The sequence below is a fragment of the Scomber japonicus genome, chromosome 21, assembly GCF_027409825.1.
Source record: "Scomber japonicus isolate fScoJap1 chromosome 21, fScoJap1.pri, whole genome shotgun sequence".
In the NCBI taxonomy this organism is placed as follows: domain Eukaryota; kingdom Metazoa; phylum Chordata; class Actinopteri; order Scombriformes; family Scombridae; genus Scomber; species Scomber japonicus.
Genome location: NC_070598.1, coordinates 15,193,229 through 15,215,082, shown reverse-complemented (window position 1 = coordinate 15,215,082; position 21,854 = coordinate 15,193,229). Strand labels below are relative to the sequence as shown.

The window sequence follows — 21,854 nt, the reverse complement described above, 5'->3', positions numbered from 1 at the left end:
ACTCGGATTAGCTGCGACCCCTGAGAGAGTGAAACAGCAGATAGACCAGACCGAGAGGGACATGAGTGTGGAGGATGAAGCAGCTATGAGATGAGAGACACGTGGAGACAAACGGAGAGCGCAAAAGACATGACACAGTGACAAGATAAACAAGAGAATACGGGGAGGGAAAAAAAAAGTAAAGCGTCGTCAGAATGAAGGGATAAGAGAAGAAAATATTGAGCGACACTAATTAAAGAAAAGGTTTCTGGGGAGCTGACTTGTTGGCCAACTCACCTGTTGAGAGAAGAGCAGAGAAACATCATGTGTCTGATGCTACATACTGACACTAACTAAACTGCTACCAGTGATATTAAATGAAAATGATAACCTCAACTGTGAAAAAAAGATTTTAAAGCAGCACAAAAACTAAAAACTCATCTAAAATTGGATGGAAATAAACTATTACTAATTTACACAAATATTAAAAGCTGGAAATGTTGCAAAAATAAAGCTTACTTTGTTGCAGTTAGTGACTGCAAAAGACAAAAAAACCTATACGTATATATACAGTATTATTTTTGTCTTCTGCTATTACATCTGCTATCAATCACTGGAAAGAATAATCTACAAGGGACACAGATTTTCCTGCTGCCAATGTTCTCATCACTGAATCGCTAAGTTGACCAACAGGCTGATCTCCCAAAAACTCTGCATATTTATTCAAAAAATAACAACAACCAAAAAAACAAACAACTGCCGTCATGTCTTCTCCTGCCCTGCGATGCCCACGGCCTTCTCAGCTAGCCGTGGCTTCTGCGCCCCTGAGGCGTGTGTGTCAGTGTGTGCGTGCTGTAGCGCCAGGAAGGGGTTGGCGGTGATGGCGCCTTGGCCCTGGTTCTGAGCGCTGGGCAGCAGGTTGTTGATGGGCAACTGAGTGGAGGAGAGCGGGATGGAGGGAATCTGGCCAGAGGAGGAGAGGGACTGCAGCTGCTGAAAGTCCTGATGCTGCTGCATCAGATGGTAGAGCAACACCTGCTGCTGCTCCTGGGGAGATGGAGAGAGGAGGAAACCAAGAGAGGGAAAGAGAGGAGAGAATGAGTGAGAAAATGCAGGTGAAAAAATGAGGATTAAGTAAAGATTTCAGACAAGAGGAAGAAAGAGATGAGATGGAGGGATAAAGAAGGGACAGAGTCAGTGAAAGTGATAAGACGAGTGACAGCAAGGAGGAAAAGGGAGGAGAAAAAAAAGAGAAGAGTTAATATGTTTGGTGATTTAGGCCATTGTCCACAAGAAATTGTATCTCACTGTCTTTGTGTGTGATAGCAGTAAAGGCAGTGATTAGCTGCAAGCCTGCCAGTGTGTCTGTGTGTGTGTCGTACCGCTGAAGGCTGTGAGGACAGCAGCTGCTGTAGCTGATGCTGCTGCAGGAGGAGTTTCTGCTGCTCCGACAGCAGGCCGAGCCGCGCAGCGCTGATGAGACAAAACATAACTTGCAGTCAGACAAACACAATAAACACTCTGTCCTCACACTATCATTCCTCAGCACAACATGTTTTAATACACTTTCTCAAAACATTGAGGTCCATATGGAGCGGGAGAGTTACGAACTGCTGCCTGCGGCAAAATAATAGACTGGCTCTATAACCCAAATAAGGTGCAGGTAGTGGTTTAAAGCTTCCTTAAATAAATGTCTTAACCATTGCACTTTTAAACAAAACACAAACCTGTCTCATTGCTATGAATTTACACAAGTAAACACACACACAAAAACATTTCAGGGGCATGAAGGAGACGGAGCTACAGGTTGTTGTAATGGTGTACCGACTTCAGTCTCACCTGTTCTTACTAGTTGCTGAGCTGCTACAATCCAACACGCAAGCAAAAGGAAACAAGAAGCAGAGGACCCAATCAAATTCACATTCAAAGACAACTTAAGAAACTTAGAAACAAAGTTTCCAGACCAGCATGTTACCAGACATTTTCAATATGTTAAGTGACAGAGGTGTAGAAATCTGGCCTCAAATCCACTGAGAGTAACCTGCTTTTTGGGAGAGGGTGATATGCTCTGCTCCTGTCATTCAGCATTCAGAGCTCCTACAGTCTGGTCTCACTTGAGTTCATAATATTTATCCAATGCTTGAAAAAGACAGAACACACTGGTCAGTACCTGTTATTGACGGGCAGTGTGACGGCTGTAGCTGCTCCAGTAGTGTGTGTGTGTGGGCTGGCGGTGCCCGCCGGTGTCTGGATCACCCCGTTCAGGGCCCCGACGATTCCCCCCATTCCCAGAGCGCTCCCTGCACCGAGAGCGCCCATCAGTCCTGCCACTCCGCCCAGCCCGGCCGGGTTTGTCCCCACGGCGGCGACCCCGTTGAGCTGTGGCTGGGGCGGACTCTGGGAGACCGAGGGAGGGGTCGACAGAGAGGAGGTGGAGCCACCGCTGCTGTGGCCACCACATGAAGCACTGTCCTGAGAGAGAGAAACAGAAACATCAACATCTTTAATGACCATTATCTCTTTTAATTCTACATTTAACATAAACTATGTAGATTTTTGGTGTATATTTTACTTGTGAAATTTAGTTGCTGATACAAATAACTTTTATAATGTATAATAATATAGTTATTACATGAACAATGAATGAGTCATACCATCTTCTCTGTGTCTTACCTGAGCTGCCACAGGTAAAGATGAGTCAGTGGCTCCCAGCTGGGCTCCCTTCACATCTACAACACAAATTACAGACAGGTTTAGATTTTCTCTTTATCTATTTATATTTTATGTCTTAATTAGCCACCCCCTCCCCAGTTCATTCATTAATCAGAGAATATTCAAAATATGATACATTTCTTTTACAATTTCTGAAAGGCCAAAGTGACATCAAATATCTTGTTTTGTAGGATACTTCGTTTTAAATGGTAAATAACAGAACACTGCAGAAGCTGAAACAAGATAATATTTATGTTTATATTAAATAAAGATATCACCAGCATTAACTGCACTCACTACAAATCATTTATCCTGAGTTCTAAGTGTGTGTGTGTACCTGAGGATGCCGTGGTGGGGGTGAAAGGCACTGATAGCTGAGCGCTGAGAAGTTGCAGTCTTTCTTTCTTCATGGTCAGAGTTTTGATCTGCTCTTCCAGCCTCCTGTTCTCCTCCTGCAGCTGATGGAGAGACTTCAACATGCCCACCACTGACAAGAGAGGGAGAGAGAGAGAGAACAGCCACATTTGATTGACTGATCAGAGTATAAGAGAGTTTAGTCACAGCAATTTCTGCTCTAGTAATTGCTTTGCTCGGAATTTTTGATATTTCACTCTCTCGTGAAAGAAAACTACTTCAAATTGGCTCCGATAAAATTACAATTATCATCTGTCATAGTGTGAGATCGTTATGCTTTTGAGGTGCGACCTCCAACTTTCTGCAACTCTGTTCAAATACCCAGTGACACAGACACAGAGAGGTCAGAGGTCAAGATCAGCTACAGAACAGTGACCCTTGTGGAACTCTGGGAGGACCAGATTAAGTTTTTCCCTGAACTTTTATACATGACACATTGGAAGTGAAAGTCAGGTACCAAATCATCTTTAGAATTGAAAAATGTCATGATGTCCAACCCTGAGTGTGTGTGTGTGTGTGTGTGTGTCTTTATTTCATGTGTGTCCTCTCACCGTCTCCCTGTGCTCCCTGCTGCAGCAGGAAGCTCTGCCCCTCGTTCCACTGCCTCTCCAGGAGCTGCTCTATGCTGGTGGCCACCGGGGGCAGCGTCTCACCACCACCTCCCCCCGCCCTAGCAACCCCAGCCCTGGCCCCGGCAACGACCCGGAGGAGTCATAGCGGATCTGCAAGCCACCAATGGGAGAGCTGAATAGGGAGAGAGAGAGAGAGAGAGAGAGAGAGTGAGGGAGAGAGAGAGAGCATGGATAGAAAAGGAGAGATAGAGAGGTCAATAGGGAGATTAATGACCTAACATAAACGTCAGACAAACATAGACACTGCTGGCTATAAAACTACATCAATTTGTTGTTACAGTGGCCTCTAATGAAAAGGGGCCAGGCTTTCTGTCTGTGTGTGTGAGTTGAGAGAAAGAGAGAGAGAGAAAAAGGGGAAGAGTGAGCAAGAAGGAGACATGAAAGTGAGAGAAAGAGAGACGGAAAGAGGGAAGTGGACTGTCTTGATGCGATAAATCTTGGTGTGTGTGCTGAGACAGTCTGCAGAGTGTGAGAGAGGGGAAATGAGGGACAGAAGGAGAGGGTAGAGGACAGAAAGATGGGTGCATGATGTTGGGGGGGAAAGAAAAGCTAAAAAAAAGAAGTGATACATTTCGCTAGTTTTGGGTCACATAATTTTATGAGCACCAAAGTAAATACACTGCTTTTAAATGTACAGAATCTTCCAAAAAATTTGAAATTTGATGCATTAAATGTACAAAAGTGTTCATAAGTTTCAGTGGAAATTGTTCAGGCTTTAAAATACCAGAGAAATCTAACATTATCTGTCACTGTGTTTTTCTATTAAAATATTTGGTTTTAAAATTTAGTCAGCCATTCCCATATAAATTAAGTAATATATGTGTGCAATACAAAAAAAAACCCCATGAAAATACCGGTGCAGTTTTTAAATATAAATGCTGAAATGGATGAAAATGTAACCAACCTCATCAAGTGAAATTATCCATCCCACAAAGTAGTAGAAACAAACAAAAATACATCTGTATCATCAATATTCCCATCTTGAGAGATCCATGCAAACATTCCCAAATGGAGAAGATGCAGAAAATCATCAGGCTGATCGTCCATGTGTAATTAAAACGAGGGAGAGAGAGAGAGAGAAAAAAAATCCAAACTGCAGATGAAGGATGGTTACCACCTTCAAAAACACAAGTTATCGTTGGCTGAGAGAGCGAGGATTGCCTGTAGGGGTAGGAGCGAAAGGGAGAGTGTGCTTGTGTGTGTGTGAGGAGTGAGAGGAAGAGAGAGGAGACGAGGGGGCCAGCGGAGGGAAAAGCAAAGCAGGCGCAGAGAGAGAGAGAGAGAGAGAGAGAGAGAGAGAGAGAGAGAGAGAGAGAGAGAGAGAGAGAGAGAGAGAGAGAGAGAGAGAAGAGAGAGAGAGAGAGAGAGAGAGAGAGAGAGAGAGAGAGAGAGAGAGAGAGAGAGAGAGAGAGAGAGAGAGAGAGAGAGAGAGAGAGAGAGAGAGAGAGAGAGAGAGAGAGGAGAGAGAGAGAGAGAGAGAGAGAGAGAGAGAGAGAGAGAGAGAAAAGGGGGGGTGGAGGGGGTCAGTGAGGAATGTAAATGGTGAACGGAGGGAGGGGGGAGCATCTGTGTGAGTGTGTGTGTGTACTCACCGCGGGGTGGTCTTGGGAGAAGCTCTTATGGAGAAGCCCTGAGCTCCGACGCCGCCGCTGTTGCTGCTGCCGTCTCCCGCCTCCTGATCTACACACACACAGAAAATCGATCGGACACTTTAAAAGTGTGTCCGCACTGAGCTGCATGAATTAGAAAAAAAATGCTGTTTATATGTGACGACGATGTGGGTCAGCAACAGCCTTTTCAGCTAATTGTTATAAAAATCTTTCCACACTAAAAGCGTAAACCCTCTTCTTCTGTGAAACTGTACATCACCCCAAACATCTGGTGAAGAAGTGGGACTAACGGTACATTCGCACTGGTTTAAACTCTACCTACTTTTTCTTTTTGTTCCTGCTGTCAGAAAACAGAACATTTGAAATCACGGCTCATATCAATTACCTGTTAATCAGGCGACAGTGCTGAAATGCAAATGAACTTAATGACAACACCTGCATCGTGTGATCGAGATTTAAAAGGCGTGATGACAGCTGGTGCGGGTGACGGAAAGTTCTTAACTTTACAGCCACAAAAAAAAAACAAAAAAAAAACAACAACCCTCCAACCAGACTTATGTGATCATTTTTCAAAGTCCATGTCCACAATAAAAACAAACCGCCATCGTTTTCAGATTTGTCCAATCAGCAGCTCAGATTTAGGTGAGAGTAATGTTGGCTGAGTGTGGATAGAAAACCAAAACAAAAGAGAAAAATATGGATTTTCAAGTGAAGTTGGTGTAGTGTGGAAGTACTGTAATACTTGTACAACCCCTGTCTCTCTCCCTTTGTATCTCTTTCACACACGAGCCTTCATTCAAACTGCTTGTGCGTTTCTCTCTCTCCCTCTCCTGTCACTCTCTCTCTCTCCCTCACTCTCTCTCTCTCTCTCTCTTTACCCCGTCCTCCCTCTGGGCCCCTGGCCAGACGCTTCTTTTCATTTTCCTCAGTGAGAGTAATGAATCACACATGCACACACACGCAAACGCACACTTTTGCATTTACACACTCACACAAACTCCCCTCTACTTAAGACAGTCAATCCCAGCTTTTACCCCCACCGGGTCACCACTCTAGTCCCTCGCTCGCCTTCTTTTTCAAAGTCGCTTTCCCCTTCGTAACCCTTTCCGTCCTGGCACCTCCCTCCAGACACTCGAAAGCAAAGAGAAGCGGCTGCCAAAGTAAACAGGCTACATGCATACAAACACGCGCACACCTTACACGTTTGCGCTCACATGACCCCTAAAAAAACAACAACACAACTTCACGCCTGTGTAGCTGTTAATAACACAATAGTAAGGAAATACCCAGGTTTATTAAGGCTGCATAATTACTACTTTCAACATTGATTAGAGAGTATGTATCTGCAGCTATTTCAATACTTCATTAATCATTTCAGTCATTCTTTAAACATTTTCTGTAAGAATTTGCTGCTTTTTTCTGTTTGATAGAATTGTACACAGAATATATTTGTGTTTAAGACTGCTGGCTCAACATTTGGAAATATTGTTATGGGCTGTGAGAAATTTTCTCTATTTTTTCTCACAGAAAAAAAAATCAATCATGAAAATAACTGGCTGATTTACCAATAATGAAAATAATCAATAGTGGCAGCCTTATTATTGATTAAAACTATCATTTCATCACCTAATTACGTTCAATTTTAAATTACATGAAAGCAGAAAAGCAGAAAATCCTCATATTTGAAATGCTAGAATCATAAATGTGGGACATCTGGGTTTAATAAATGCAGATGAATGATGCTGATTTACAAAAAAATCTAATATCAAACAACAAGCAGTGAATATTTTAATAATTTTGCCACTGATTTTCATGATATAATAAAAATAATTGTCATTAAATCTAATATTTCCTTAATAAAGTGAAAAGGTAGAAAACACAGTGTGACTATTTCCAATGCCACAAAGTTTTTCTCTTACACAAATTGATTTTATCTTCTAACACAGAACTGTTCACGTCTGTCACACACACACACACACACACACACACACACACACACACACACACACACACACACACACACACACACACACACACACACACACACACACACACACACACACACACACACACACACACACACAGTCTCCCTGTCATTCAGCCTGATTAGTGAATTGACCTGCAGGTCAGAGTGGATCTGGCTCTGATGACTGCTGACCGGCAGCAGGAACTACCTACCTTCCTCCTCCGCGCTCTTAACTCTCTCCCTTCTTTTCTCTTCCACGTTCAACCAGATGTCTTGGATCAGGAAGTGGCTACTCTGATTACTAACGCCACCTCTTTCTCCCTCATCGGCTCCTCTGCAACGGACAGACAACAAACCACCTCTTTTCTGCTCCTCACTACCTCCACAGCTTACAGGAGAGTTGTATGTTTTACACGGACATTTGAAGTGTGTAAACTGTATATATACAAAGTGTGTTCATTTGATTGTGTGTGTGTGTGTGTAAGAGAGAGAGAGAGAGAGGGTGACCGATTAAGGCGTGTAACTGGAGCTGAGTGGGAGGAGCTTGAAAATATCACGAGGGCTGACCTTTGACCTCTCTGTGGGACCATGGGGCCGTGACCTATCCATTATCTCCCTCTCTTTCTCTCTGTCACACACACATACTTTTGTCACATGCGCGCACACACACACACACACACACACACACACACACACACACAGGTTCCACGTACCTGCTGGTGAGGCCTCTGACTGGGCAATGAGTGCCGCCGCCATGGCCGAGTTGGGGTTCAGCCTGTTGCCAAACATGTGGGAGGGGGCCAGGTTGAAGACGGACCCTGGCAGACCGCTCACCTGAAGACAGGAGACATGGAGATACACAGGAATGAGTCACAAGATTCACATTGAATTTAGAATCAATTCTATTCACTTTGCACTGTGTTAAAAGGGCTGTTCAGCTCTTCTAAAATTAACACAACTTGGTGCCTAACATGATCAGCTGCGTCTATAAAACCATCATGTGTTTCAATAAAAAGAGAGAAACAAGCCAAAAACATTTTATTTCATTAAACTATTTTAGGGCTATAAATGTAGGATCATTGTAATTGTAGGATTATTTCATGATTCATTTTTTTAAAGATCCATTTTCATTGTCAATTTATCTGATGTTTTTTTTAAAAAGAGGAATGAATTATTCTTTCTATAAAATATACATATTATATATTAAAATAATGGTATTTTTGAATTTATAATGAAATAAAACCATATTTTAAAAAAAGATAATTCTCACACTTCAGAACTAGGAAACAGCAAATTACGTATTTGTGCTTGACCTGATGTCAATTGCGTCATCAGATCACTATTAACATCTATTAAAAGAGTGGATTCATGTGCTTTTTGATTCATTAAAAAAAACTCCAATATATTAACTTCTGGAAAAGTAACAACTGCAAGCGAGTGTGGTCTCTATGGTGTTGTTATCTATAGGCGAGTAGGGATTTTAGCTTTTTAGCACTTCATCAGATGTTCATGTTCACTTAGAGTATTTATTTTACAGTGTTTGGGGGCTCTGACTGGTGTTATTACATATATAATGAGTCTGGATCTAAAGCTGAAAATCTGTCTGATCACATATGATTTCATGGTAATAACAAAAATACCTGAAGGTGGATTTTATAGTGCTAAAATATTATTTTAATTTCCAATAAAACCCACAAACAATAATAGTATATTATGATTTCACAGCTCATTATTCTGTCACACACACACACACACACACACACACACACACACACACACACACACACACACACACACACACACACACACACACACACACACACACACACACACACACACACACACACACACACACACACACACACGGGGCCCAAAGTGCCTCGGCAACCCAACAGTACGCTGACATGCTGACAAAGTGTTTCTGATGCATAGAGTTTAATCCAATTAAGGCATTTCCCAAATAAGGACCGTGGAGTGAAGGGTGGGGCAGGGTGAGAGTGAAGAGAGCATCAGGACGGGAATCAGATCCAACTAAAGGAACAAAATGGCTGACTGTTTTGGTTGCTTCAGACTAAAGGAAAAAGCATGTGACAGGGCAGAAACTGATTGAAGTCGCTGGAAGTTGTTTTTTTTACAATTTATTTGAAATTTTGAAGAGTTTCTATATTAGGCGCCAAGCTGAAATGAGTCGAGATATTTATTTTAAAAAAGGGAATCAAACAAAAAGAAACTACTGAGCGTCAAACCACATTTCCTAATTATCGGATGGGTTCGATTTGTTTAAACACTAAAACAGTGTGGTTTCCAACACTTTATGCATTTGACTGAGCTGAAAAGTTCTGATGAGGAGGATGAGCAGAAAAACTCTATATTTCTGAATATCCAACAAACAAAGCTACAGTCAGTAAATACAAATCCTGCATTCATGGTTCTTAGCCTGCATATCTGTCCCATCTTTTGCTTGCAGAGACATTTCTACCCACTTTGCTAAAAATTTAGGGTGTGCGCTCTGGGGGAAAAAAATAATCCATAATCTCCTATTACAAATTCATGGAAGTCTAAAATAACACAAATCTGGAAAACATCCTGGAAATTCCCATCCCTGTTAAATGTTAAATTCAAAGAAGGAACCTGTACCCTCTGTCCATTTTTCCCCTCACTGAAATGACTTCAGATTTTTTTCTAGAACCCCCCCCCTTCCCCCTCCTCCACATCCTCCTCCTCCCCTTGGTGCCATAATCCTGCCCCCTTTCCCATCAACATTCATTTTTCATTTACATTCATTTTTCATTCAAAGTCTCTCTCGCACTCCCTTTCTCTGGCCTGGGCTGATAGCCAATAACAGTAGGCCGAGAGTCTGCTAGTGGACTGAAAATAGCAAATGGTCTCTGTCACTCACACACACACACACACACACACACACACACACACACATACACACAGTGAGGGAAGACTGTTGTTGGCATCCTCCTATAGTTGCGTAATTTCTGCAGACTCCATTCAGAGTGTGTGTGTGTGTGTCCCAGATGCTCAGAGGCGTACATCACACTTTACAAACTAACACGCACGTTTTTAACAATCTGGAGCGACAAGATGAAGGTAAAAAAACAAACCCTCTCTATTTGAATCTTGCTTTCTGCTGATCAGCAATTTCTTGCCGGTCAGCAATTGGAACATTTATTCCGTAGGCTGTGCGCACACGTTTGCAGGGAAATGACACCTATTTTTTTACTTATTCTTAAACTTACAACTAAGCCAAAGTAAACCACCAGACCAACCTCCTCTACACATGCTGTAAACAGGCGTGATATCCTATGCTTCCCGAGGCGTCCCGTCCTTTATAATACGCGCTAAACAGAGAGGAACTGGCTGAGATGAAGGCCAGTCCAGTGAATTCAAGAGTTCAACCACACACACACTTGCCCCGACCCCCCCTCCTTCCCTCCATCTATCCCTCCATCCCTACTGTGGTGCTTGTCAGATGTCATTACATCACAGGACAACGGAGGGAGAAAGAGGAATGGATGGGGACAGAGAGAGGGAAGGGTGAGAGAAAGTGTGTGAGAGAGAGAGAGAGAGAGACAGAGAGAGAGAGAGACAGAGACAGAGACAGAGAGAGAGAGAGAGAGAGAGAGAGAGAGGTGGTAAGTGGACACAGGAGAAAATGGTGTTGGGTGGACAGACACAGAACGTGGTCTTTGGGGAGGTTTGAAAGGACAGACACTGGGGTCAATGATTGAAGATGAGAGTTTTTTCTTTCTCTTTAGGAGACGGGTGCAGTGACTACTGTGGGGGGCGGGGTTGTGCTGAACAAGTTAAAGTCAACGCCCTCATTTCTGATTATAAGCATTAAAACTAGTGGAACACACTAAAACCAATTATAGAAATGCAATATAATTCATTTTGATCTTAATGAACGTGATAAACTGCTTCTACATCAAAGATTTAAATGTGAATAACTTTTAAAATGGTATAAGACATGGTGAAACTATTTATTGTCTGTAAACATTTCCAGACTTTGTAGATTCATTCTAAATAGGAGGGATTTTCCCAAAGTATGCAGCCTGGAATCTGATGTATAGTGAATGTGCACTTCCCCCATTTTCCACACTGTGAGACAGGATGGGCATTATGACCATGAGTGTGTATTCAAATTATTTGTAGCTTTGGTGGTTTTCTCAGAATATCATTATTTGGCATTGAATTTCTCTTTTCTAAAAGGAAGATGATGATTTGTCATCTTTTTCCTGTGTGTCAGCATCCTGATCACATCACCACACATTCCTGTACATTTGTAATAATAAATATGCATCATTTTATGTCATAATAATACAGATTGTGGTCGTTAAGGTCAGTGGTTATTTAATTTGTTGTCTAGATTTCTTCTTTTTTTTTTTTCTTTTTTTTTAGGTGCTCTGAATAAACCTGGAAAACTTGCTACAGGTGCAATCAGCTGTACAATAACTCCCTGAGAAAACACGATTCACACAAGGTCAGGACACACACATTTCCCACATAATTAGCATGCAGTGGATTAATAATAATAATGATGAGCGATTTGGTGAAGAAGATGTTTAATTAGTGTGCCGTAGTTTATTTATGTTCCCACAGTTTACTTCAGTGCATTTCAGCTCAAAAGATGCCAGGGGATGTGGGTGAATTGACATATGTAGATGCTGCTGGATGAAGTGTATGTGTGTTTCTGTGTGTGTGTGTGCGCGCGCGCGCGCGCGTGTGTGTGTGTGTGTGAGAGAAAGACAAACTCAGAGTCTCACAGTGTGTTTAACAGCATGTATGTGAGTTTTTTTTTTTTTTTTTTTTTTAAAGCAAAGGTTGTACGGTTGGACTCACGTGTGTGGAGGCTGTGCTGGTTAGCGGTGCAGTGGCAGTGAATGGAGAGGGCGTGGCTAGGGAAGGTGTGGGCTGCTGTTGCTGTGACAACTCGGAGCTGGCTCCACCCACGGCGACAGCCGCTGTCCCCGACGATGACCCATCAGCACCAGAGAAAACACCTGTGGACAGTCAGAGTTAGAAGGCTTTAATGGTCTATCATCTACTATTACACTTTAATAATATCATGATTTTACAGGAAAGTGGATCAACAGTTGATGCTATAGTGAAATAGAAAAGCCGCCAAAAGCTGCCAATATTTTATCCACACACTCAAAAGTCTTAGCAGCTCTGAAATGTGTCTTATTTCTTCAGGATTTTTTAAAAACCTCTTTATTTTTGACATGTGCATTTTTTGGGGTAAAAATAGTTGAGTTTAATTAAACACATTTCAATTAGATAATAACAACCTGTCATTTTAAATGTATGCACAGTGATTAAAAAAAAAAAAAAAATAATAATAATAATAATTAGAGAAATAAAAATCCCATCTTAACTGCGACATTTGACTTACACACAAAGATAAAAAAAACACTTAAAATGAGTTTTTTTTACTCATGCAGCAGATCAGTTGACTTGAACAATTTAGTACATGACTAATATAATCAACAAGTGTAATGCATGGTTGAGTGTGTGGGCTTGCCTGTAAGCCGTCATGCTGTTTGTTTTCTCTATGATCAGAAAAACTATGCCAATTATGATAAAGTCAGCTTTAAATGTGCAGAAACACAAACACTGAGCTGGTGGTGAAAATCTGACGCTACAAATCATTCACGTTAAACTTTTACAAGACAGGAAGAAAAAACAACCGTTGCCTGTGACATTTTTTTGCGTCATATTAAAAATGGAGATTACACAATATAAGCTATTTTTTTAAATCACCCGCACATATTGGTCCATTTTTACACAGAAATACTCCATTCTCTTATCTCTTTTTGCCCTCTCTCTCTCTCTCTCTCCCCATCTCCCCCCACCCCCCCATCCCCACCGTGCTCGCCCACTAACCAGGGATAAGCCCTGCCCCTGCCCCCCTTTGACCCCAGCAGAGGAAGGGGTGGGGGTGGGGGGGAAGAGGGCCCCTCAGCCCCACAAAAGCCTGAATGGCTCAGGGCAGCGCACATTCACTAGGGGAACAAGAGATCTTTGTGCCAGGAGGGGAGGTGGTGGAGGGAGGGAGAGGGGGAGCGAGAGAGAGAGAGCGAGAGAGAGAGAGAGAGCGAGAGAGAGAGAGAGAGAGAGAGAGACTCCATGGGCCTACCTACTATTTATAATGCTTTGTAATATGCACCAGAAAAATTGATACCCAAAGCAGGGCTGCCGTCGCTCAGAGGGCATGAGCTCCTGCAAGACTTTCAGCAGCTGGATTAGAGGCCAAACCAACAGTTTATCAGTTCAGCTCACGTCACTGACCAAACACAAAGAGATGCAGCAAAACAGTGAAACATATACATTGTGTATGTGGACTATTTTGATGCTCTATAAAGGAAGAATTTAATAAAATCACTTTCAAATGAAATCTTACATTTATAGTAGTTTTCCTAAATGTTTTAAAATGTAACGACTAGTTTTCAGATTTCTTTATGCAAGTGGAAAAGTGAAATACATTTGATTAACAATGTATTACCCTGCTATACTTTGTCACACTTACGTTTAACTGCATTATATTTATCATTCATTTATTTTCAATGTTGTAATTTTTAAAAAAAAAAAAGGTAAAAAACCTTTTAGCTCCAAATCTGGTGATTTTCAGGTTTCCACTGAAAAGCATTAAATGACAAGCTCCAGCATGAGCTCAAAATAAATAAATAAATCTGTAACTCTGCGTCAATAAAACTTTTTCTAAACAAATTAAACTTAAAAATGTTTATTAGTCTCATTAACGACGAGGCTGTTTTTCTTGGATCCAGAAGAACTGTTATACAAGATTTATATTTTCACATTAATTGCTGCCAACTCTGTCAAGAACAATTTGAAATATGACAAAGGTTGTATTATTTAAACATACTGATTATTATCCCATTGCAGCTCTTGAAGGGAATTAAAACCTGCTCTTTATAAGACAGAGAATAAACACACATCTTCACACACACAAGCTCTAACACACAAGCTCGGGCTTGTAAAACTTACAACCTATCTGTGTGATCAATAACGTTTAGCCCCTGGAGCACAACTGCCTCCATTGGCCAACCTTCCTGTTCCTTTTCCTTTCCTGCTCGGTACGTCTGTAAGCTGCAAAAATATCCACCTTGATTAGTTCAAGCTGGTATTATCTCAAGAGGAAATCTACGTTGTCTGTTTACGGAGGGGTAAGTCCAATCTAAAACCAAGTCAGTGGTGTCATATTTTACTATTTAACAGCAGAAGCAACATTTTCAATCTCACTTCAAACTGTGTTTAAGGAGAAATTTTCTTTATAAATAGCGCAGCCATGATAAATTCAGGGGCCCTGTAGCTTGTTTTTAAAAAACACTGCAGACAGTCATTTAATCATGGTTTAAACATGGAATGTAGAGACAAACCCTGAATACCACATGGCAACAGGGAGACATTTGTTATTCTGAGAATTTTCTACCACCAAAGATAAACAGAAATGTATTTAAACATCACAGCAAAGTGTAGAGGGAGCAGAACTACACCGGGGCAGTAAGTGTGTGTGTGTGTGTGTGTGTGTGTGTGTGTATACGTACATCACAAAATGTAAGCGGGTTTATGACAGACAGATAAAACCATGTTGGCTTGAGAGTCAACAACAGTTTAGACTAACAGCTAAATTCCAAAGTAACAGTAATTATGCATATTCAGGTTTTACACTGAGGGTTGATGGAGCTAAATTCTACTAAAAACTCTTTATTTTATTGTACACTTAGTCAGCAATCGATTGTTTACTGTTTAGACAAAACACACATTTCTAATGCCACTTTGCTTCCAATTTTCAGATGTGTTTTGTTTGTTAGAGGTTTTCTGCGTAATGTGTTTATGTGTGTCCTTGTTTTTCTTTCCTGTTTAAAGTCACCAAAAATATTTTAAGCGCCATCAGCCACAATGCTCCCTACACTTGTTAAATACACACACACTGCAATCACTTAAAGAAAAAAGGGGGGAAAAAAAGAAAAAAAAGAAGTCTGTTTAAAAAAAAAAATCCAAATTGTTGAGCACAATTTTAAAGGGTCCCAGAATATTTTCATTCATGAATTTTCACAAATGTTCTTCAATGTAGAAATGTATTTTACTGGCACACAAAAATGTGTTTTATCTACAAACTTAACCAATAAGGACAAACGCAGGCTTCGGATTTTACAAATAAGACTTAATTCAGTATATAAATAAAAATCTGGCTCACTGAACATTTTGCTGATTGTGAAACCAGACTGATGGTAATTATGAAGAGCAGAAGAAAAAAAAAACGTACAGCTCAATAAATCTAAAAATGAAAAGTAAGCAAATAAATACATAAATAAACAATAATGAACATGCTTTTTTCCAATTTACACACACACACACACACACACACACACACACACACTCCTTCTGGCCTGAATAAATTCATGTCCACCCAACATCTTTCCTCCCCCACACAGTGCTCTACTAGCTCGTCCGTCCCATCAGTGACCCCACTGCCGTCAAACATTAACCTAGCCAAAATCTAACCCCTTGCCTCTCCCCACCCACCAACACATATCTATCAAGCTAACTATCTATCCATCAGCACGGTGGAGTCAGGAGACAGGATTGGGGGGTTGGTGGGTGGTGGGGTTGGGGGTGGTGTTGGATAAACGGCAAGATCCTCCCCATTACTGCCCTGCATTAACCCTCAGCTAAATATTTACAGTAGGAAGAAGAACACATGATTCTCACATACGTATAATGCACGGCCATACAGGTTTTTCCCCTATCTTCTTTCCGCAGCTGTGGTCAGAAATGCAGTCTGTGCTGCAGGGAAAAGCACAAGCACCCAAAACTGAAATGGACGTGGAATCACAAACAAAATTATCCTCAACCACCAGCGCTGCAAAAAATTTAATTCAGAAGGCAAACAGAGCCAGTCTGACTCACTCCCTCCTACTCACTCAAAGCTTCTTAAATATAAAGTATTCACTGGCAAACCTTTGAAAGCTTAACTCAATATCAATATTTAGGGAAAAACTACTTGTGCTTGTAGTAGCAGCTCACCTGGCAGTCAATCTGACAACAGTCAACGTGAAAGACAGCCAAAAGTCTAATTGCTGTATTTGATGTTTAGTATGATGTAATGTGATTCTTCTCCCTAACAAATATAACAATTGATAAAAATATATCTGTAATAATAGATAGTAGTAGATAATATCAGTCAATCAACCCCACTTAAACAGGGTAATGAGATAAAGGATATATCTACAAAATTACTAAATCATCATCAAAAAATATTCCTACACATACTTCACAATATGCACAAGGCAAAAAATGAAATTCCCAAAAACAAATGTTTTAATTACAATCAGCGTAAAGTTTAACTGCAACTAAGAATTATTTTGTTTCATTGATGATCTGCCTAATTTTCTCTATTAATTGTGTAATATAAAAATTAACAATTCAGGTAGCCTAAGGTGACGTCATCAATTGTCTCATTTTGTCCAAAAAATGATTTTCTGCTCTCTATCACATGAGACAAAGAAAAGCAGCAAGTCTTCACAACTGAGAAACACATCACTTCAACAATTAGTTGATTATCAAAACAGTTGAAGGTTATTTTCTGTTAAATCGACTAATCAATAAATAGACTAATTGTTTCTACTCCAGCACTTACAGCCACGTCGTTTTTCTTACAACAGGCTGAAGAAAAAACCTGACTGATCCAGTCAGTCTGCTGTTGCACATATTCATTACAGATGTTGAAGGTTGAAGACATAATCCCAATGAAATACAATTCAACAATGTTATGAATAACTCTGAAATTATTAGTGTTGTTAAAAATATATTAATATTTTAGAATTAATCAGAAATCAATGATAGTCTGAGCAAAAGACAAAGAGACACAAGAATCCTTTATGTCAGAGCTTCATGTGAAAACGTTTACAAAGGTACCGAATCTGCAGTCAGTATTTGATCAGCTGATCCTGATGATCACTGATGATCACTGATGGATACTAGCCTTCATGGTTTTTATTAATTTGCATTTGGGTTTGAGAACCACACACACACACACACACACACACACACACACACACACACACACACGCATGCATTTGAGACTATGCAAACACTCTTAAACGTCAATTGCATAAAGCATCAACAGGTGAGGCGAGGTTCGGAGGAATGAGCAGAATGCAGGTAACAGAGAAGTGGCTGAAAGGCGGCACGGAGAAACAAAAGGGTGGTAATTCTGGAAGAAAGGGGAGATGTGGGATGTGTGGGCTGTACGGAGCCATTTCCATCAGCAGAGGGGAACTCCAAAGCATAAAGACAGTTGCCAAGCAACTGAACACGATGAGAAAAAAAAGAAAAAAGAAAAACATTCCGACCACTTCCACGTGTGTGAGCAAATAACACACACATTCGCACTCTGACATGTGCGCACACGCGCACACAGACACACAGACACACACACACACACACACACGGAGCCAATTACAAACATGGGTAAAATCTTTGCCATTTGTAATCAGTAATGTTGATTTCTTTTTCTACGATGGTAATTCAGATGTTTCTGTTTAATTCTTCAACATTAAGCAGCAAAGGAGTCGGGTGTGAAGACAATGTAGCAGTGACAACACACATTTCCCTTGGATTGTTTGAATGAAAAGGTGAGCACGCTCTTTGTCTTACAAGCAGATAAATCTTGAGCTAAACCAGCCCATATGTCACTCTACCTGCCAACAACCATTTCATTATGTCTATCTACTCTCTTAGCTACAGGTTAAACTGTATCTGTGTTTAACCAGTGGCTGAAGATAATTTCCTAAGTGGGACCTGAACTTATGTAGGTTGCTGTTTCCAGCAAACATGATAGCAGATCTGACTTGTGATAGGTAATAAAAGATGGTTTGTTTTGTGCGTTTACTTTCTGTGTCCTCCTCACCTGAACCAGTGGTTGTGGAGCCGCTGTTGCTTTGCAGGCTCCCATTCCTGAGGAGTGACGGGGACTTCTGAATCCCGCCGCTGACACCCATGACCCCGAGCCCCCTCTCCCCTCCTACTCCCACTCCCACTCCTAATCCACTGCTGGAGACTAAGCCCGGCCGGCCTGAGAGCGCCGAGGATGAAGAGGACGAAGGGGAGGCGGTGGAGGAGGAGGAGGAGGTATTGGCCGTGGAGGATGTGGGGAGAGTTAGGGAGGGCGCTGGCTCTGAGGGCTTCACGTCTGTGGTGAAGCAAGGTCCGAATCTGTTTCGCCAGTTGCCTTTTTTTTTCTTCTTCACCCCGTCCTCCCCTCCTCCTGCCGCTGCCGCTCCGATCACCGGTCCTGAGCTGGAGGGCTGGGGCCGTTTGTAGCCGGCAGACACACCGAGGCTTGTCGTCTCGCTGGCTGTGAGACTGTGGGAATTCTCATACAGCTTCCCGCCCACTGAAATAACAAGAAAGCAGAACTAAATATATTTAAGCATAAAGACTGTGGTTCTTTGGTGTTCTGTCGGCTTTAAAGCCGTCAGTGAAACCGAGTGACGGAGCAAAGCACATCTTGCGACATGTCCGTTCTTTAAAAAAAAATAGGGATCTGCAACTAAGAATTACTTTCATTTATCTGCATAATCACAATTTCCCAACCAAAAGCTCACATATTTTAATTGTTAATTCAGAGAGATAACAATATCAAAGTTATTCAGTTTATTAACATAAGAGTACTAAGATAACAAAGACATGCTCACGATTCAGAAGGTAAAATCAGAGAACTTTTGGCATTGGTACTTAAAAAGGACTTATTAATTTCCTGTTCCTGTTCAATTAATTAACTAATCATTTCAGCTCTTTAGTACATGTCGGGTAATTAAATATGATAAATAAATACACAATATACAACTGCTAACTCCACATCTTTCAAACTCCTCAGATACATTGTAAGGCAGGCCTTGTAGTAGAAGTTTCCTCAGAGCCGTAGAAGACTAAATGACTGTTTTTGTTTTTATATTCTTTACCAATTCAACTTTCAGTCTAAAAACATAATCAATTCCAACAACTGTACATAACACAAGTCATAAATGATAAATGTCATTCACCTGCAGAAGCCGTAGTGGCAGACACAAGAGAACCAAACAGTGTCGTGGTTCCTTCTGAAGCTCCGCCCTCCGAGCTAGGTTTCACAAGGCAGCTGCTGAAAGACGGCGGGGAGGAGAAGGTGGTCCCACCCCCAGGACGCAACGATGAATCTGAGAAACTTAGAAAATCTGAGGACGAAGGAGCAGAGGGCGTCTTGCTGGCACTGGTCAACAACAGGCCTGGGGAAGAAAAGGGAAGACAGAGACAAGAGGAAAAGAGAGAAAGTAATAAACATGAGATGAAGAAGCAAGAGGATATATATATTAGACAGAGAGAGAGAGAGAGAGAAATCCAGAGTGCAAGAGAGACAGAGAGAGAGAGAGAAACAGACATCAACACTGTGAAAGTTTCCATACTGCCCTCCTTTCCATCATCATGGGAGCAGTAGAAACAAGATAACCAAAATAAGCATTTAATCTGCTCTCTTGCTCGCTATCTGCTGCACAGTCAGGCCTTCTTCATCATGCAGTCCTCCCGTATGACAGAGCACACAAATTAATGAATACACGGGCACACCGTTTTCCCGCTTGACACGCACAAACAAACACACACTTGACGAGCGCTTCAAGGTTCTGATAGTAGAAGACATCGGAGCTCATATAGACTCCTTTCAGGTCCTGACCTCCCCACATGTTCTTTCTGTCTGTGTTTGTGTGTGCTGGTCTTTTCCCAGACAGGGCCCCAGATTACAGGAGCCAGAGGCCGGTCGAGACGAAACACTGTTATCACGGCCACACACACAAAAGTCTGGTGTCTGGCCAAAATCCAGTCGCACAACGCACACACATAAAAACACATGAATCACACTCTTACTTGGGTTTTAATAAGGTTGCAGTAATTTCAGTTGTGCTGCACTTGCAGTTTTTTTTGTTTTGTTTTTTTTCAGGGGGGGGTAGGCAGAGCAGTAACACATGATTTGTCAATGCGTTTTCATTTTTCTAACTGCGGGGTTAATTCCCATTGAGGGAAAAATTAACATACAGGACCATTTGCAACCATCAATTCACCTTGGTGGAAAGGCCCTGTGGAAGCAGAGGCAGATGTGGAGGAGGTTGCCATGGTGACCACGGCAGAGGGGAGGGGTTTCCCTGAGGAGGTGAGAGACTTGCGGCCACCCCTCGTTCCCACCACGTGACTTCCGGCGCTGTTTTTCTTGTTCTTTGCCTCAGACGCCGCCTTCCCAGCGTCCGCAGCCAGGCCGTCCTTGGAGCTCCCGACGGAGAGAGCAGACGACACTTCCTGAAAGTTTGCAGTGGTGAAGCGAGCACTGCCATCGTCCAGTCGCTTCTGCGAGGATGTGGGAAGAGAGGGGACCCCTGCCCCTGAGCTGCTGCTGTTGTATGCCTGGGGGAGGAAGGTGAAAAGGGAGGAAGAATGTTGAAAAAAAATGTGATGGTTGAAAGGAAAAGGAGGTCCGGAACAAGGAAAGAAAATAGGAGATAGGTCAACAGGAGGACAGAAAGTGTGAGGGACACATAAAAACGAACAACACAGGTAAAACAACGTAAAAAAACTAAACGTCTGACACTCTAGCTTTAATATTTAACCAGCTCTGTCACAAATGACCAAAAACAGAGCAGTGCTGAGTGGAGGACTGCCCCCTCACCTTGTCTGGGACCATGATGTTCGGAAGGACGAGGGAGGGTGACATGTCCATGGAGGTCTTCTTGTGTTTCGGTTTGTGCCTGTCTCGTTCCTTGTGTTTCTGAGAATGGAGAGTAGAAAAAAAAGAAAAGAAAAAGAAAAGAGAAACAGATGGGTTAGGCTGCCCGAGACATGAGTGCAGGGAGGAGAGAAATAAAGACAGGCACAGAGAGGAAAACAGACCTCCTACAACCCATGTGTTATAACCCTCTGCATTTCAGGAACATTGAGAAAACGGTCAGCATGGTAACAGAAAAAAAAATGGACGTGCATATGAACTACTGGATTATATATGCAAGTGTTCTGGGGAAGATTAGAGCCAAAGAGATGGCAAAAATAAAAAAGAAACAAAGGTATGAAATAGGATATAAGAACAGAGGAGGAGTGTGTGCATGTGTGTTTGAGTGAGAGAAAGAGGGAACATTGCATTTCAAAGGCTCAGTCTGAGATGAAAGCTTGGAGATCTACAAACACAAAGAGAGTGATGGAAGAGATAAAAATAAAAGGGGCAGGAAGCAACAGGAATTCAGCACGCTGCAGTTTAGAGCAGTGTGTCTAAGTGCCTCGTGCCGAAGCGCACAAGGTCTCATCATCTGATCCAATCATATCCTGCTTCTTGGACCATCACAGCTCAATTTACACCCTCTCTCACACACACGCCCCGCCACCCTCCTCTCGCACCCCTGAGGTGGCGACTGGGTGCCGGCGCATTTACACTTCACATGAACGCCCCACACTCTGACACCTCTCTGCGTGTGTGTGTGCAGGCAGACAGGT

The 21,854-nt window shown here is 41.9% G+C and overlaps 1 protein-coding gene across 1 annotated transcript in view; it reads right to left on the bottom strand.

The window, feature by feature from the left end:
• Positions 1 to 232: 232 nt before the first annotated feature.
• The window catches only part of mllt10 (MLLT10 histone lysine methyltransferase DOT1L cofactor), a 46,033-nt gene continuing 24,411 nt past the window's right edge, over positions 233 to 21,854 (bottom strand). Inside the window, 15 exon segments of the mRNA XM_053342624.1 lie at positions 233 to 1,026; positions 1,362 to 1,452; positions 1,819 to 1,842; positions 2,150 to 2,451; positions 2,653 to 2,708; positions 3,029 to 3,178; positions 3,657 to 3,780; positions 3,783 to 3,849; positions 5,330 to 5,417; positions 8,027 to 8,147; positions 12,165 to 12,325; positions 18,259 to 18,744; positions 19,394 to 19,612; positions 20,441 to 20,777; positions 21,040 to 21,138. Coding sequence (XP_053198599.1) covers positions 742 to 1,026; positions 1,362 to 1,452; positions 1,819 to 1,842; positions 2,150 to 2,451; positions 2,653 to 2,708; positions 3,029 to 3,178; positions 3,657 to 3,780; positions 3,783 to 3,849; positions 5,330 to 5,417; positions 8,027 to 8,147; positions 12,165 to 12,325; positions 18,259 to 18,744; positions 19,394 to 19,612; positions 20,441 to 20,777; positions 21,040 to 21,138 — 2,610 coding nt within the window. The 3' untranslated portion in view covers positions 233 to 741.